The 18147-nt window shown below is 38.6% G+C and overlaps 1 protein-coding gene across 4 annotated transcripts; it reads right to left on the reverse strand.

The window, feature by feature from the left end:
• Positions 1 to 252: 252 nt before the first annotated feature.
• On the reverse strand, positions 253 to 18147 carry DCUN1D5 (defective in cullin neddylation 1 domain containing 5). Of its 4 annotated transcripts, none has more exons than XM_027819816.3 (8): positions 17289 to 18147; positions 14771 to 14862; positions 12044 to 12114; positions 11509 to 11600; positions 5928 to 6036; positions 5739 to 5843; positions 4866 to 4968; positions 253 to 4035 (listed from the first exon to the last, which is right to left on the reverse strand). In XM_027819816.3, the coding sequence occupies exons 1-8, from the start codon at positions 17369 to 17371 to the stop codon at positions 3980 to 3982; spliced, it is 711 nt and encodes a 236-aa protein (XP_027675617.1). In that variant the 5' UTR covers positions 17372 to 18147; the 3' UTR covers positions 253 to 3979. The 4 variants fall into 4 exon arrangements, with proteins under 4 accessions (XP_027675617.1, XP_037745895.1, XP_027675618.1 ...); XM_037889967.2 differs by having other exon boundaries at positions 17302 to 17553; XM_027819817.3 differs by lacking the exon at positions 4866 to 4968 and having other exon boundaries at positions 17289 to 17790.

Raw genomic sequence — 18147 nt, forward strand, 5'->3', positions numbered from 1 at the left:
GAGACAATAATTGTTGTCTAGTAACTGTGTGTTCAGATTAAGTGCCTGCTATAGAAGATGACATGTTACGTTGCTGCTCTTATTTGAGAACAAATCACTATTTGCCAGCAACTCAGGCAGACACAGAGAAGTTATTCAGTAAAGCTGTGTTTTAGCATGATGTTGTACATTTGATTTTAAACACAATGGAATATACACAAATGAATAACTGATAAAGAGGCACCGTGACAGAAGCAGGAACAGATTTTCTGCCCTAGTACGTAAGTTATCTTTATTCTTCATTTTTAACAAGGCCAAACTTAGCCAGGTTTGTACATTTTGTACAAAACTATTCACTAGCTTTGAAAACAAAATACATCAGAAACATTAGTTAAATTTATGGTCCCTGTTGAAAATTGCATGTTGTCATCACTACCAGTAATTCTGCTTAAATACTGTGGAAAGGTGAAACAAGGATATCCAAGAAATAACAAACAGTTCAAATATGGACTATGACATACCCCCTTCTGACAATGTGACCTATACCAAGTTTGTATCTGTATTAATCAAATCCTAATATAAACAATTCCATCATATAAACATGTGAAATTACAAAGTCATATTAGGAAAGGATTAGATGCTTAAATGGTAACATTAAATACGATACAAAGAGCTAACATAGGTCCCAATTTTACAAACACATATGCATGTTTAATTTTATGCTTAAGAAAGTGAACTTTACGCACAATCATAAAGTTAGGTATGTGAATAAGTGTTTGCATTATATGAACACATAGCTAACCCTTTAATTACTATGCCTTTTAAATAATAGGTCAAATCTTTAAATAGATGAACTATTGCCATCCTCATCATGAACATTTCTTTTAAAAAATAAATAAATATGAATGTTATGAAATAGGAAAATTGTACATTACCCACACAAGGCATATAAAAAGGAACTATCTGAAAACATAAGAACTGGTATTTATAATACCACAGAGGAGACACCATCATCATCAGGTTTTGGAAGACATTTTATTCCACTTACGTTTCTTTGCTTTTATTGTCATAAATGTGACAATGCATTTTACTTGTGAACTATATTTTTAACATTTTTTTTAATATAATGAAAAAGCTGTTGTAGCTATTTTAATCCATCCATTGAAATGCTCCTGAGCAAAGCAAAACTAAATTCTGAGGCTAAAGCATTCAGATAGACTCAGATTTGGCTTGTGGACATCGACACACAAGCAAGGAAATACATTAGTAACCTTTTTGGCACTTATCTGCAATAAGACGTAAAGAGGTTTAAGTACTTTCCCGTCCAACAAAACAGCTAAAGTGACAAGTCCACATTTAAACTGCAAGCCAGTAGTTCACATTTAAAGAACAAGCCCGACTGCAGTTATGAGCACAGAAACATAACTTTAAAAACCTGCTCCTGTTTTATTCAATTTGAAAAATTATACTGATTTAATAGTCTAAATACATTCATTCCCAGGCTAAGTAGTTATACAGTAATTCATATGATTTTTAACCATGCACAACCAAATTATAAATCCCTGAAATATGGATTTATTATAGGAATACTGACAAAAACTTCAGAGATATAAAAGACACTCTGATATATCATTTGTAGCTCAACATTAAATATTTAAACACCTGGGCATTGGCAGATGCATCACTCCAACTGTTTCACACTATTACCACTTCCTAGGACCATCTTGTTTAAATAGAATTCACAACAGTTCCCAATTACTTACAAGGATAATTTTTTTACACTACAAACATTTAATGTCTTTACTTGTATTCCAAGACTTTTGGAAAAGAGTTAATCTTTCTGAGCCTCACAGGGTCTGAACACACTCCCGGCAATGATATCCTTGCTTAACTTCAAAAATTCATTTCATGTTTTGCTTCTTCCAACAGCTCAAGGCACCCACATAGCAGTTTTTGTTCTTCCTTAGAACTTTTTCTGGTGCATCCTCATCCCACATATTTGACCCTTGCTCTGTCAGTGCATTCTGGGACTGCTGAAATAACTCTCAAAGGACTTGGCACTGCTTCTCTGCAGGTGATATAGGGTAAATTTCCAAACAAAAGGCACTGTGTTGTGGATGAAGTTAGAAGTACCAGCAAATACAGAATGTGTGGCTTTCATACTTGGGAGACAATGTTGTAGACTGCACACATCAGCTGGACTTAAGCAAAGGTCTTTTTTCTAAAAGGCCTGAAAAATGCTTAGGACAGCTGTAGTATGTATGTGTGAACAAGAGCCATTGTATAAGCATAGCAAGCTCAAAGTGTTTCAATGTCTTTTGCAATGCTTCTTCACTTGGACAGAGCCATAAAAGAAGTGTAAATCTACAGTATAAAGTGACCCCTAGAAGACTGCTCATGGGACAGCACTGGCTGTCATTGTCTCCTGCACCTTGAACAGTAGGTACATCTAGAAAGAGTAGTAACATTTTTCTGTTGTAGAACAACAAGAACATGGAGACACTACTATTTTCCCCCCTTTTGTCTACTGTAAATTAGTTACTGAAGCCAGGAAAAAAGTTACATCAGGTATGAGTTTTCCTTGTCTTTCCTGAGCCTGGATAGTATGTATGCAAAACAGCTATCACTTCCCTGAGGCAAAGATCTTCAAGTCACATCTAGTGTAGTCCCTGCCCCAAGGAGCACACTATATTTTTTATTTTTTGCATTTACAGCATTTGGCACAATGGGGCCTTGATCACTTATTGGAGCTGTGTGGTTCTACTACAGTATAAGTAGTAATATAATAAGGCAGGGGTCACAAATGCTTCATTCCCTCATTCATCCCAGACTCCCACATTTTCTCATTAAATTCCTCTCCCTTTTCTTCATGAGTATGCCAAGACTTCAATGTGGCATCCATCTTCACTGATAGGAAAGAATAGTGATACCATCTCCCCAGATTTAAATGCTGCAAGCTGGTATCAGATGCCAAAATGAGGCAATGGAAAGCAGTTATAAGGATCAGACCAGGAGTAACTGGGGGAAATTTAATGGCTTGAGATACATAGGAGGTCAAATTAGATGATTTAATGGTCCCTTCTGGCCTTAAACTATCAAAAAAACCTTCAGGGAGCAACAGTTAAGAGGATCACCTTTGTGAATGCATCTAGTCCAATGTATAAGAACCTAAATTAGCCTTGTAGTCAAGTCATCAGGTGTTCCCAGCTTTCCCTTTTAAAATATAAATTGCACTTTCACTCAAAGCAATCCAGAGACTAAACTATGGTAAGAATGTCCAGCTGCCTTGTTGTACCAAACAGTATTAATGTTAGTACCATTTGATATACAAGTGACTATTATCTAGCCATACAGCATATGGAGCCATGCACGTATGATTTTTTTTAAAATGGCCATGCCTTTAAATGATACAGCCCTGACTGAGTAGTGGAGAAAAATGAATTTTTAAGGCCTTTGTCTCCACCTGGAGATGAATGTTGTGGCACAACCCATGTCTGATACTAGTATGCAAACTAATAAAATACCACCCGGAGCTTAAAATCAACCGTCATTCCTTCTAACTTGTATCTCACAAGAAAATCATACCATCAGCAAACTACAGTGCTAGTTAAGCACATTTAGAAAAACCAACACAACTCATAGCAAAGGGCATTTCTGAGAAAGAAAAATCTTAAAAGTTTTGAATTTCAAAAATAGACACCACACTCACACTCAAGGGACATCCTTCACTTTTAGGCCTTTGTCACAAATCTGGATCTTTATTGTTCTGAAATAAATGCTATAAACACAAGACTCAAAAACAAACTCCAACTTTCAGTCTCAGAAGAGGTGTGGTTCAATGCCCATATCACATGTAACAAGAAAACTTCCTTTAAAAAAAAAGGAAAAGAAAATCACTGTAAAGTCTTTCATAAGCATGAAAATGCAACCCTTGGTTTTGTCTCATTAGTTTGTATAGAGGTGGGCATCAAAAAATTCTGCATTTTCTTCAAAGTTCTTGCTATGACACTTGACGAACTTTTTGCCACTCAACAAATTCATCAAGGAGAACGGGCCCTGGAAATAGCAATGTTCAAAATTACAAGATGCAAAGCCTTTAAAAAATACTTTTTAGTTTCCTCTTGAACTATAAAGGCTAAATCCTTTAGTCTAGATAGTGTTCAGTGTCAATTATTATGATCAGATGTTTATGAAGAATTTAAGATGACTAAAATTATGCCACACCAAAAACAGATGAATGAGAGTTGTATCTGGGGGCTGGAGAAGGTGAAGTTTTGTTTATTTTTTAAAATAAAGCATTTGACAGTTTGAGTAGATTTTATTAAAGTAGTAAGATGATATTACATTAACATCTTAATAGAGCTATACTACAAACCAGGCTAAAGAATTCCCTTTTGCTAAAGATTTCAAAATTGCATGCAATTGTCTAGAATAAGGAGCAATATGAGATGCCTTATTCAATAAAAGTATAATATACTTGACTGTACTTTAGCTCTGGCTGGAAGAAAACCACAGATCATTCCCCAAGGATGGGAAACTATGTTGCTTCAGTTTAACTGGAGCCCAGCATTCATTGGCTCAAAAGAGAGGTTGTGTCCAAACCCGGGGTTTGGAGCTGAACACAATGGATCAAATCCTCAGCTCCTGTAAATTGCTCCTGTAAATTGGCACAGCTCTGTGGGCTTCAAGGGAGCTACACCAATTAACTGCTGATGATCTGGCCTGTTGCTTGTAAACCATCAGGCCATTTTTTCTTTAGATTTATTCTAAATTATATTTTGTACTTTAAAGTGAAGTTTCTTTTCATGGAACTTAAATTTATTCCTCCATTCTGGAACTAGAAATATTGAAACTACACTTGAATAAACAATGTTATGAACACTTACATGCACCATCTTCATCGTAGTTGCTAAGATCTGCATGCACAGTTCTGCTGAATTCTAACACATTGTACCACTGATCCTTGTTCATAACTCTATACTTTGATTGCTAAGAAAAATAAAAAATATTTAATCAGGGAATCTGATAAAAATATTTCTTTAATTTTTAGTATTTCTAGAGTCATCTTGAGTTATTTCCTGATGTACATAATGCCATTACTGGATATTGACATCCATTATTTCATCAATTCACAAGATGCCCATCAAAATGGTATCTCAGGGCATATAACATCCGGTGAAAAAACAAACAGAAGATTAGGGAGGGATATATTCTGCAACCCTTTGCAGAAGCCAGAGAGTTTCTCTGAGGAAACTACTTGTGAACAGTGTCCAGAAAATAAAATATCAGGAGAATCTAGTGGCTGTTATTGGGAAGCTTGGACAAAAGGGTGTGTTTTACATCTTGCCCTGAATCAAATTCAGCAAGGGATTCTCCTTCCCTCCAGACTATGAGCTAAAGTAGAGTCCCCAAAGATACTCACTTTGGGTCACTTAGTGGCTTAAGTGGTAGAGAGGCACATTTAACTCCAAGTTTACCTTTTCGATATGAGAAAAAAGAAGTTTCAGCTTCTTATATTACAGCTCCCTTTGGCTTGGGAGGGTGCAGACAATAGGAAAAAGAAGTTCTCCTTTGAGATATATAGAAGTTATTACTGTTTCATAAATGTGTCAATAAAGGTGAAGTGGAGGAGCAATATAGCTGAACCCTCACATAGAGGTGCACAAGCCTCACAACCTCTTCTAACAGCAGCACACTGTAATGTCACCCTCCAGACAGCTGAGACAATTTATTTTTTAAAACAATAATAGAGTGCATACCTCCAAGTACTGATAAAATACTGAGAACAGTGGCCATGTTCTTCCAAGCAGAAGCGCTAACATAGATTTTGCAGTATCAATATCAAGACTTCGCTGGTCTTTATCCTAAAATTACAAAGAAAGGAGCACTTAGGAAAAAATTGATTAAGGAACTTATACTCAAATGTTCTAATGATCAGACAGACTTACCCTTGCAAAATCAAAGGCATATCTGTAGATATTCTTAAAGGATGAAATGTCATTCAGTTGTGACCGCAAAAAATCAAACTTACTCTGTAACTTTTCTGTGCAGTCACACCTTAAACAAAATCAAACAAATAATGTTAAACAAAAAATAATAATAAAAAAACCCCTATATGCAAGGGTCAAGTTTGCTCCTATTATAAACATGCCTGCAGTGGGTAATATAGACCTGTTTTTCAGATGCGTTCACAAGTCACTGATGTTAGGGATGCTCAAGCCATGTAAACAGACTTTCGTTTACCAAGTACACAGTTTAAATTCTCTTCTTGTACTTTTCAAAGTACAACCTTTTAAATTACTAAGGACCAGATTCTGCCAGCTTATTTCTGTTTAGTAGTACCTTGCTCTGCAAGTATTTCAAGCCTGATGGAGTAAGGTACCATTCAGTGTCAGTAAGTGCAGCAAAATCTAGATGTAAGTAAAGACCCTATGCTGCACACCTTGCATATACAAAATTTTCATTAGTTATACATATGTAAGAGTTGCTCAAGCACTATGCAAAATATCCTAGAGCCTCTTTTATATGACTTAACTGAAAGTTGAGAGCAAATACCACAGCATGAACTGCTCAGTGCCCATTAAACTGGGACTGTCAGAAAAAGTGGTTCACAAATTACAGAACAGAATTTACAAGTATAAAAATTATTGCTCATGAAATTGGCTCTGTTAAAAATAGCTTTGGGAATATTTTTCTTAGTATGGCTCTTAAAAAAAAGTGTATGGGCTAGATTCACCAACTGTAGGGATTCACTTCAAAGAAGAGCAGTTGGTTATATTAACTCTTCACTCCACTGGGGTTCTATTGCAGGAGTTATACATGAAAGACAGGCCATTAGGAGTCTTGCAGTGCATGTTGCTGAGATGATGCGCCTCCTTCCCAACCAGCATCTCCTACTTTGGGTTGTGTTGGCTCACTCTATGCCTCCCAGGGGAAAAATACTGCTGACATTTTGCTCTGTCACAACTTCTACCTGGCAGACTTTTGCTGCTGCTGGAGGGCACTAGTAACTACACAAAATGGCACAGACCCTGGGCCAAATCTGTAGAGTGCAGAGAAGATCAGTGCTCAGTAAATAATCAGCTAATTAGATTGTACATACACATGACAAAAATTATTAGTTTTACAGTTAACACGTGTTAACCTCAACCCTGCCTTATTTGTTTTCTAAAATATGGTGAGTCCCTTCATAAATAATAAGATCTAAATTAGTTCAGTTTTTATTTATCCTCCCAAGACATCCTGAACCATGTATTTGTCAATTTTCACTCTGGACTCTTGTCCCTAAATTTGAATACAGTATAGTTAAATTAAAAAAAACTAAGATGCATATATAACAAGCATGTCTCTTTCACTGTTGGAACCTTTGTCCTGACATTAACCGATATAAAAAAATATGTCTGCAATACATATAGGTATGCATGATCTAAGTCAATTTAATGCCAGGAATGAGTGGTACTCTGACTTCTATTTTGGGGGGTCTATGTAAGGCAGACTCCACATAGGAAATACCATAATAGATTAATCATTGTCCATCGGGCCCAGTATCCTGCCTTTAGTGTTACCTGATATGTCAGAGGAAAGTAGACACCTTGCATGGAGATGAGAACCTGAATTTTTGGACAAAAGCAGTCTGTCCCCAAGTTCTCATTGGTTACTTATCTACCAGATTTTTTTTAAAAAAAGACCAAAACCCAAAGCTTTATGCTAGTGTGTCCAGTACTCCCATAAAATGATATAACACCACCCATATCATAAAGGCTTAAATGGTACTGACATATACATGCTTTATTTGAACCATTTTTTTCTATCTGCAAGGGAGAGAGAAGGCCTCTCTGCAGCTCCCACCTCCAATTGTACCGTGGTTGATTCAACTGAGTAGAAGTGCACTGAGGACTGAATCCATGCTGCCTATTTCTCCAGTCATGTAAAGAGGCAGTCCCTTCAACTTCTTCCAAATTATTAGTGGACAGCTTATACAGTGCCTCAGACCACGGACACAGTATAGCTGCAGTGGGAGTAGCAGAGAAGCACATCTTTGTTGCACTAGAGGTTCCACAATATCAGATGATCAACTGAACGAAATAACTGGCGGAAGGTTTCATTTACATTAAACTTACTACTTTCTGTTGGGCTATAGAAGAATGGAAGGAGAGGTGATGATGGGGAGGAAGTAAGCAGGAAGAAAAGTTAAATGATGCTCATAAGAACATAAGAATGGCCATAATGGGTCAGACTTATTGTCCATCTAGCCCAGTACCCTGTCTTCAGACAGTGGCTAATGCCAGATGCTTTAGAGGGAATGAACAGAACAGAGCAATTTCAATTGATCCATCTTGTGTCATCCAATCCTAGCATCTGGCAGTTGGAGGTTAAGGGGCACACAGAGCATGGGGCTGTCTCGCTGAACCATCTTGACTAACAGCTATTGATGTACCTATGCTCCATGAACTAACTTAATTTTTTTTTAAACCAGTTATACTTTTAGGCTTCACAACATCCCTTGGCAATAAATTCCCCAAGCTGACTGTGCGTTGTATGAATAAGTACTTCCTTATATTTGTTTTAAACCTGCTGCCCATTAATTTCATTTGGTGACCCCTGATTCTTGTGGTATGTGAAGGGGTAAATAACACTTTTTAATTCATTTTCTCCACACCATTCATGATGTTATAGAGGTCTATCATATCACCCCTTAGTCATCTCTTCTCTAGGCTGAAGAGTTCATGTCTTTTTTCATCTTTACTCATATGGAAGCTGTTCCATACCCCAATCATTTTTGTTGCCCTTCTCTGTACCTTTTCCACATATATATATATATTTTTGAGATAGAATGACCAGAACTGCACACAGTATTCAAGGTGTGGGTGTATCATGGATTTATATAGTGGCATGATGATATTTTCTGTCTTATTGTCTATTCCTTTCCTAATGGCTCCCAACATGCTTTTAGTTTTTTTTGACTGCTGCTGCACACTGAGCAGATGTTTTTAAAGAACTATCCACAATGACTCTAAGATCTCTTTCTTGAGTGGAATAGCCAATTTAGACCCCATCATGTTGTAAGTACAGTTGGGATTATGTTTTCCAATGTGCAATACTTTGCACTTAGCATTGAATTTCCTCTGCCATTTTGGTGCCCAGTCACCCAGTTTTGAGAGATTTCTTTGTAACTCTTTGGAGTCAACTTTGGATTTAATTATCTTGAGTAATTTTGTATCATCTGCAAACTTTGCCATTTCACTGTTTACCAGCTTTTCCAGATCATTTATGAATCTGTTGAACAGTTCAGGTCCCAGTACTGATCCTTGCAAGATGCCACTATTTACCATTTTCCATTGTGAAAACTGACCATTTATTCCTACCCTTTGTATCCTATCTTTTAACCAATTACTGATCCATGACTGCTTAGTCTGCTTAAGAGCCTACGGGGTAGAAGCCTGTCAAAGACTTTCTGAAAGTCCAAGTACACTACATCAACTGGATCACCATTTTCCACATGCTTGTTGCACCCTCAAAGAATTCTAATAGATTGGTAAGGCATGATTTCCCTTTATAAAAGCCGTGTTAACTCTTCCCCAGCGTATTTTGTTCCTCTGGGTCTAATTGTTCAGTTCTTTACTATAGTTTTAACCAATTTGCTTTGTACTGAAATTAGTCTTACTGGCCTGTAATTGCCAGGATTGCCTCTGGAGCCTTTTTTAAAAATCAGCTTTACATTAGCTATCATCTGGTACAGAGACTGATTTAAGCGATAAGTTACATATCACACTTAGTAGTTTTAACTACCACCTGGTCTGGTGACTTCTTATTGTTTTATTTATAAAGGAAAAAAGGAGAACCAACGCTTCAAAGGAAAGGAGTTGTCAATAAGTTTCCGTTAAAACAACAATCGAAGTATTAAAAAAAGGGAAGGACTAAAATAGCTATGGTTAAAAACAAAGAAAAGAGACAGAGTTAAAAAGGGGGACAGTTACATACAGAATTAAATTTAATTAAAATCCTAGATTTAAATTCCTCTTCTTCCATGTCAACTTCTAGGTAGAATATAAGATCTCTGAGGCAAGAAACTGTCGTCTTGCACATCTACAAAGCCCACTTTTGGGCAAAATATAAGTAATTGCATACAAAAAACCTAGTATGTTAAAATTATTATTTAAGTTGCACAGTAAATCACACCAAAGTTAGGAAATGTTAGATGTATAGTTGCACAAGTAACCTTAATTTTGCCCTCTTGTGCGTCCATCCTGTGCACTGACTGAGGCAGAGGTCCTGTGAAAAAAATAGTATGTAATCATGTAATTAAAGACTGTATAGAATACATATACACAAGGGGATTGAATTAAGGTTGAAGAGGCAACTGTAAATCTGGCATTTCCTAAATTTCGAGTGCTTGACTTTGCAACCTAAATAAGATTCTTTTGACAGGTTTTTTGTATGTAATTTCTTAAAAAGTTTTTAAAAAAAGTTTAAACAAAAAAGAGGGAGTTAGGAGGGTTCCTGCCCCATGGGGGACCCTTGAGGGTGGAGGGGGAAAATGAGCTGCTGGGTCCAGGTGCTGGGTCCAGGAGGGTTTACAGAGTGGACCCCGGTCTGACTCTCTCTTCCCCAGCACTCACTGGGAAGTGGAGAATCCTGCCCCATGTGACGCCCTTGCAGGGGGCATAGGCTACTGGGGCCATGTGCCAGATCTGGGGGTGAGCCAAGCTTTCTTTTCCCCAAACTACAGCTGCTCTGGCACGTTCCTAGCATCTCCATTACAGCGTGTACTGTTGTTGCCGTAACAGCCCAGCCTTAGAATGTTCACGTTTAGTTATTATCTTGGCACGTTGTCAAAAGTTTCCTGAGCAACAGAGAGAGAGAAAGAAAATCGTGATTTCACTAGTATCTCGGCAAAAAGCTAGATGGAATTTCTTGAGAGAAAGGAAAGACTTCTCTAGCCTCAGGGCTTTCCCACTGACAATATCAAAGACTGAACAATGGAGATATGAGAGCTTCTCAAAGAATGGTCCCAAGAATCTTTCACAGTGGAAAGCATTAGGCAATTTAAACATAGGTGTCATTTCCAGCCCCCCGCCTATAATAATAAAGATGACTGACAGCAATAGAGACTGGATATTGAAATCCTCTATCCACTGAGTTGGTGTAGGATGCAATACTGCAAATTTCCCCATATTGCCCACCAATATACTTCAACACTGGTATATCTCCATATCCACTCAGTTGTATGTCTGCTGACTAGAATGACATTTCAAGATATGATTTTTGCTCAGTGAACATTAGTCTATTAGGGTCTGAAACAAGACCCCAATTCGTTCAAGAGAAATCATTAAATTGATGATTTGATGGCATATGTCTGGTACTCCCAGTGACTGACTGGGGCCAGGTTTGAACTGGAGACCTACGAACAAAAGGTGCTATATTTTATCGTCAGTCCTGCATACTATCCAGAAATTGAGAGAAGGGTAATTAATATCTGCTTCCTCAAACACAAATTTGAACATGCTATCGTGTATAAAAAGCTCTTACTGTAACGAGGTCATCCCCTTTAACCATTCTTCCTTGGTAAAAAATCCCATGCTTTCAGCCTCTAATTTCCAGGCTAAAACTAACATAATAATCTGAGGGGAAAAAGAAAGGAAAATGTCAGTGTACAAAGAAGACAATAATTACAACTATAATTTACAAATGGATATCTAGATGTTTATGAAGAACATTTAAAACATTCAAATAATTAAGTGATTGTGCTACAGACTTAAAGGATTCCAAAATGTGAAATGTAGCTAAGTTAGTTGAATTCTGTGTGACAATCTTTCCCAAATCCTACATTTCAGAAAATAAAGTATATCTGTTCTTTTAAAAATAAACTTAGTTGACACATTTAAAAAAACAAAAAACAAACCTCCCCAGTTGTAACCTTGAGAATACAGGAAAAAGCCCCCATAATTAAGAAGCCACAACACTTTCCCCTTTCATTTATTGAAGTTTAAATTTAGTCTTATGAAAAAAAAGTTTATCAATTTATTTACTTAAATTTCCATTAATGTTCAGCAGTAAAACCTACGTTCTCAGGTTCAACACCAATGTCTTCACAGAACTTTTCCATTCCCTCTGGCCCTACAACTTCATCAGGACCTTCAAAACCAAAAAGAAATCAGTCGAAGTTATATATAACATTCAAATTACAATCATTGCTAATTTTGGTTACATATATAAAAACAAGAGATATTAAATAAAAGATGACATTTAAGAACGGACACAGAATTACAGCATTTGTGGTAGAAAATGACCCTATCTGTAACGCAGGGGAAGATGAAAAGTAAAGAGTACCAGTTATCACCTACAAAGTATCCTCAAAGGCTATTTGAAAACTCAGCCATCTTCAACATGCTTTGACCTAGTCAACAAAGCCCAACAGCTATTTTGTCAAGGAAAGCATTCACTGAGGCCAAGTAACTATTGTTTTTATTATTTAAGTACTGCTGACATTATGGTTTAAGCCTAAATTTTCAGGGGAGGAATCAAGTTATATGAAATTATTTACCAGTTAATAATTGTCCATAGCCTCAGTTTAGCTGATAAATAAATAATAATAGTGTGATAACATTAAATGTATTACATAGTATCTAGGGATGAGCTTGCAGGGATTGTTATGCTTGGTTTTATGCTATATGCTGCCCCTTTGTCTAATAAGGCCTCTGACAAGCAGCAAACTTGGCATCATATTAAAAAAACACATTCAGACATATTCTGAGGTTTATCCATTACATTGTTCCTATAAACCTCTCCCTGGTACTTCAGATATTTCTGCTGAGTTTGTTCCAACCATTACTCCAACTGGGCTATTAACAAAGCTAGATGGCCACATGTTGTTGTAAGGTCTATTTACTTTACATACCATTTTGCTAGGTCCTGGATAATTACTTAGGTATCGGCTAAAACAGCATGTTACCAAACTACAAAAGGGTGCATGTTATGTTTTTGGAACAACTATGGTAATTTTGCAAATTACTACTTTTGGGGGGTACACAGATAGCGTTGGAGGGGATGAGAGAGACCTATAATTTTCCATGCATTATAGCCATTGTAAATTAGCAGTATCCTGGCTATGATTCTGAATCAGAACTCATTTTTAAAATTTGGTAATTCTGTTGGTTAATGGAGTGAGAGCCATAGTCAATTCTGAATATTGAAAGTTACTTCCTTTTCAGGTAATGTGTGCTATTGGCAGATGGGAAAGTGAATCTGGTTTGCAGAGCACAACCACTGGTTTATAGAACTAGTACAAGGTAGCACACTGCTGTCCAAGTACCTGGTCTTCCTGAGCAGAAGCAATCACATGGAATATCTTTAATAGTTGAGCATTCAATCCTGAAACTGTTACAAATATGAGGAACTTTCCTTTACAATTAAACAGCCCCATTGTGTTTGCAGGATCAGACACTCAGAACTTTGTAAAGGACACTATGTATGAAACCCATTCAATGGGTTGCACCTTCATTGTGGTTACAGTTTTTTCCTCTCTACATGATGTATTTTTTTAAAAAATTAAATGTTTAGATTCGAAGAGAAATCATTTAATTGTATCCTTAAAACATTTAGTCCACTGGTTAATATGCAATGATAAATACATTTTTTTTAAATGACGACAGACGATAAATTCACATAGTTCAAGACTCTCTAAAATAAAACTGCAAATTGTACATCAATTTAGTTTTCATAAAAGCACTATTAATTTAGTGATCAAAAGTCCTTGAGCCTGAAATCCTTTACTTTTCCACTGGAAAGATGTGGTAGAGCCCAGGCTAATATGCCTCAAATTTAGTTTGGAGAGGCCACCATTAAGGGTGAGAAGGTAGTTCACTTCTAAGCTTCGCAGCTGAGACTATCAAAAAAAGTGTCAGTTGGTGTCAGTTGTGATATGGATACTCGATCCACTTTACTAGTGGACAAAACCAACTCATTTCACATTTGCTAGTGAACAGTAATGACTTAATCATAAACTATTTAGGATGAATTTTAATCAGTAATCTAGAAAAGAAGGGCTCTGTAAACATTAGCAATTTCCTAAGGCCCAATTTCTAACTGTTTAGTAGTAAATAAACAGCAAAAAGTGCTTAACAAATTACACAAAACACACTGAGTGATCAGCTGCACAGCAGGCTTAATGTATAAAAAAGTGAACTTTCTTTAACATTTAAAACAAACTTTTTCTGTTTGAGATATTGATGTTTGTGGGGTTTGTTTGTCAGTTTGTTGTCATAAATTAAAGCAAAAATGTAGGCTACAGTATTATGAACTAATGCACAGTGCTATTGAATGACCCTCCCCCATTATGTTTTAAATAACAAAATTTAGTTATGCAAAAGATAATCAGACGTTATTTCACTGTCTGGAGAATCTTTTCGCACCCTGATTTACTGTGTTTTGTTTTCCCCAAATCAATAGGAAGGACACTTGTATGGCTTCTGGATAAGCACTGTGTACAATGCAACACAGTTGTATTATTTTAAATAAGGCTACAGTCAGTAATAAGCCTTAGGAATACTGATCAAATAGAAGAGGGAGAGGAGGAGATGGGAAAGAGGTGAATTCTAAAGAAGTTAGAGGGATACTTTTTAGCTGGAAACACAATTGTACAAGAAACACCAATTCATGTGTCTTATGGCCTATTTATTCAGAAAAACATTAATGTGAAAAAACAAGTGTTAATTTTCTTTAATTGATTATTAGCTTGTTAATTTCAAACAAAGCCATATGATTTTAAACATGTCTGTAGTTACTTCCATACCTGCATATTCATAAAACCAAGCCAGGCACTTCTTGCTTGAAAAATGCTCCTCTCCACTTATCACTTTACCAGAAGCTTGCGATCTGCAATAGCTTATAAAAATACACATACAAAGATGCCTAAAATGTTACATTCACTGTTCCTCATTTTTTAGAAATGACTATTTTCTCTTAAGTTCCAAATACTTCATTACTAGTCAGAACTAAACCAAAAAAATGTCTTCATGAACAATGAGCATATATAGAATTTGTTTTAGTGGCAGCAGTTTGATACAGTACTTCACTTAAGTTCTATGCATTAATAAGAGTTGTAGACAGTTCTCTCACACTGCCAAATTTATTACAAATATTCCTTGTTTGATATTTAAAAATACTACTAGTTTGCAAGAGCACAAAAGGACGTGGCTTGTCAAAAGATCAATGCAACAGCAATAGTTCTTATGTTGTCAGCCAAATATTTAAACCTGGGTGCCTAGTTAGGCTTCTAAATCCATAGTTAAGCATCCTAATGTAAGTGGCCTGATTTTTCAGAAGCGTTGAGCACCCACAAATCCCACATAAGGGGAACCACCGAGTTCAGCACCTTTGAGAGTCATGCTATTTTTATTTACATATATAAATTTGAAAATGTGTTCTCTTTTTCTAATGTAAACATCTGTTTATATCATCACATATCCTATAAATGGGCATGCACAGCATGTCTGGAGGCCAGAGAAAATAGTAACAACAAACAATCCATGGTAAATCCATTAATTTTACACACACAATATGTAGACAGTAAAGATCGGCTTCTGCCCTTACATATGTGCACTAAACCCCAATGATTTCATTGTAACATGCAAATGTGTATGAGGTAAAATCTGTACAGTCCATCATTCTACATAGATTACACTTTATAACCTACATTTCTTTCAGTTAAAAGTGGTCAAATCATCTTTAACAAACTATAACACCTTTAGAAAAAGTTTCCATTCAAACTTAGATGACATCCTTTCAGATTATTAAAATTATTAGTTTATGTAAAAATGAGATAAAAACTGACGGTAAAAGAGGATTTGGAATTATGCAGTTCCTTCATGGCAACTTTAAAATGAGACACGTTAAACAAAAAAAGAAGGTTCCAATGCTGTGAGGTGCTGAGCACATTTATCACCTAATAAAGCACTGTAAAATTCCCTGGGAGTTCAGGACATTCAGCACTTCGTAAAAATCAGGCCTTAAATGACAAGCTGCACTTAACGCTGTGCTGTAGAAAAGCATCTATCAATTTGAGATTAAAAATGTAAATAATTAGGAAGAAACAAAGCCATACCGTGAGTTTTGGTTAATTTTTAATGTATTTAATTTTTTTTAAAACACTGGCCATGATACAGAATACTAGAGCATTCCACTGCTAATCTTCTGCTATGGTGAAAACTGACTACTCCATTTATATTCTTTGTTTTCTGTCTTTTAGCAAATTGCTAATCCATGACAACCCTTACTTTTCACCCCATAACTACTAATTTGCCTTAATAGTCTCTCGTGAGAAACTTTTCAAAGGCTTCTTGAAAGTCCTGATAACTTCAGTCAGTTGGTTCTCTTCCACTCACTGTTTTACTGACACACTCAAATAACACTAACAGATTAGAGAGGCACAATTTCCCTTTACAGAAACTATACTCGTTAGTACCTATCATATTATGTTAAAATGAGTGTTTTATAATGTTTAATTATTGCTATAATCTGTTTATCTGGTAGTGAAGCACAACTGGTTTTTGAAAAGGGACAACTTTATATACTCAGCAGACCTCTAGTATATTCATTCATTTTAATGAGATGCTTCTCACTTGTTTTGGGTATTCTAGGCTTCCTTGTTTTGTTGTGAATCCTGCTGCCCTACTCCCATTCTGCTACACTTACTGTAACCTAACCTGGAGATTATGGGTAATATGAAACCCAGCATCCCAGATCTACAGAACAGCAGGAGTGATGCAGTGGGTTTGAACAAGGAGACAGATATTGGGAGCAACCCAATCTCTATAATAAATGGCACAGTTATGCAAAATGGAAGAGGAAAGAGAGGCAGGGTTGTAAGCTAGTCCCCTCAAGCTTGTTGAACAAGCCGAACATGGAGGCCATGCCCCAACATGCAAGCTCGCTCTGTGACCCCATTATGCTATGTCAAGCGGTCACTGTACTATGCGCTGCACTGAATGGCTGGGCCGCCCTGCTGCGATACAACAGCCCATCGCAGAGCAACGGGCCGGCGTGTGTCAACATGCCAGCACGCCATGACGCCCCACGGGATGTCGCGGCCAACTGATGTCGCGGCGTGAGGACACGCGTCGCCAAGCCACAACGCGCTTCAGCTCCGCTCTGAGCGGTGACAGCAGGTCTCGGGGTCCCCCGCCCTCGGGCGCCAACACGTGCCCAGCGGCGCCCTGCAGCGCTGACACCCCGCTGCCCAGCAACGCCGCCCCCACGCCGCATCCTAGCGACGCCGCAGCGGGGACCACGGCGGGGCGGGGATACGGTACCTGCCCAGTTTACATTTCTTGAGGCCGGTCTCGTCCGCTACCGCCGCCGCCGCCGCGGATTTTCTCTTCTTCTTCACCGGCATCTTCCTGCCTCGGGGAGCGGGAGGGGCCGCCCCGCTGCAGGCAGCCGGGGCCCTCAGGCGCCTCCCCCCAGGGCACAGCCCCAGGCGCCTCCTGGGGACGAGGAGAGGAGCCCCGTGTTCCCCTCCCCTCACACGCCGCCCGCTGGCGGCCGCTTCTGCCCCGGCAGGGAAAGTGCGTGCCCCGCTACGGGCGGGTGAGGAGGGACCCGGCAGCGCGACCCGGACACAGACGGCAGGATGGGAGCAGGAAGTGACAGAATCACGGGCGGGGGCGGGGCGGGACTAACAGCGAGGGGCGGGTCTAAAGCTGGTGCCAGGCGCACCCACCCCCGGCGCGCGCACCTTTGCCTTAGCGCCCCACGCGGGGCGGGGCTGAGCGTAGTGCGCGCGCGGCCGAAGTCACTCAGCTGAGCCGCCCGGGCCGCCTTCCCCGGGTGCCCTGCCTCAGAGCTGCCCCCCGCACGCCGGCCCCGCGAGACACTCCCTTTCTCTGGGCAGTCCCCGGCCCGTGATGAGTCTTTTTGCCTCGTTCCCCCTCCCGGCCAGGAGCGGTAGCCAGTTCCAAGCGTGGATACCCTCCCCCCCCAACTCCCCTTAAAACACACACATCAAGCGCTCCAACAGCAGGTCCCTGTTCTCAGCCCTGAAGTGCCTCCCTTCCAAGATCTACCCTTCTGCCCTGGTACCCAGCAGCAGCGATCCTCCTGGAGAGCTCACCGCCCCCGGGGCAGCTCATCCTCAGACGGCTTCCCTGGCTGGACAATTTTCCCACACCC

Source organism: Chelonia mydas, chromosome 1 (assembly GCF_015237465.2).
Source record: "Chelonia mydas isolate rCheMyd1 chromosome 1, rCheMyd1.pri.v2, whole genome shotgun sequence".
Lineage (NCBI taxonomy): Eukaryota > Metazoa > Chordata > Testudines > Cheloniidae > Chelonia > Chelonia mydas.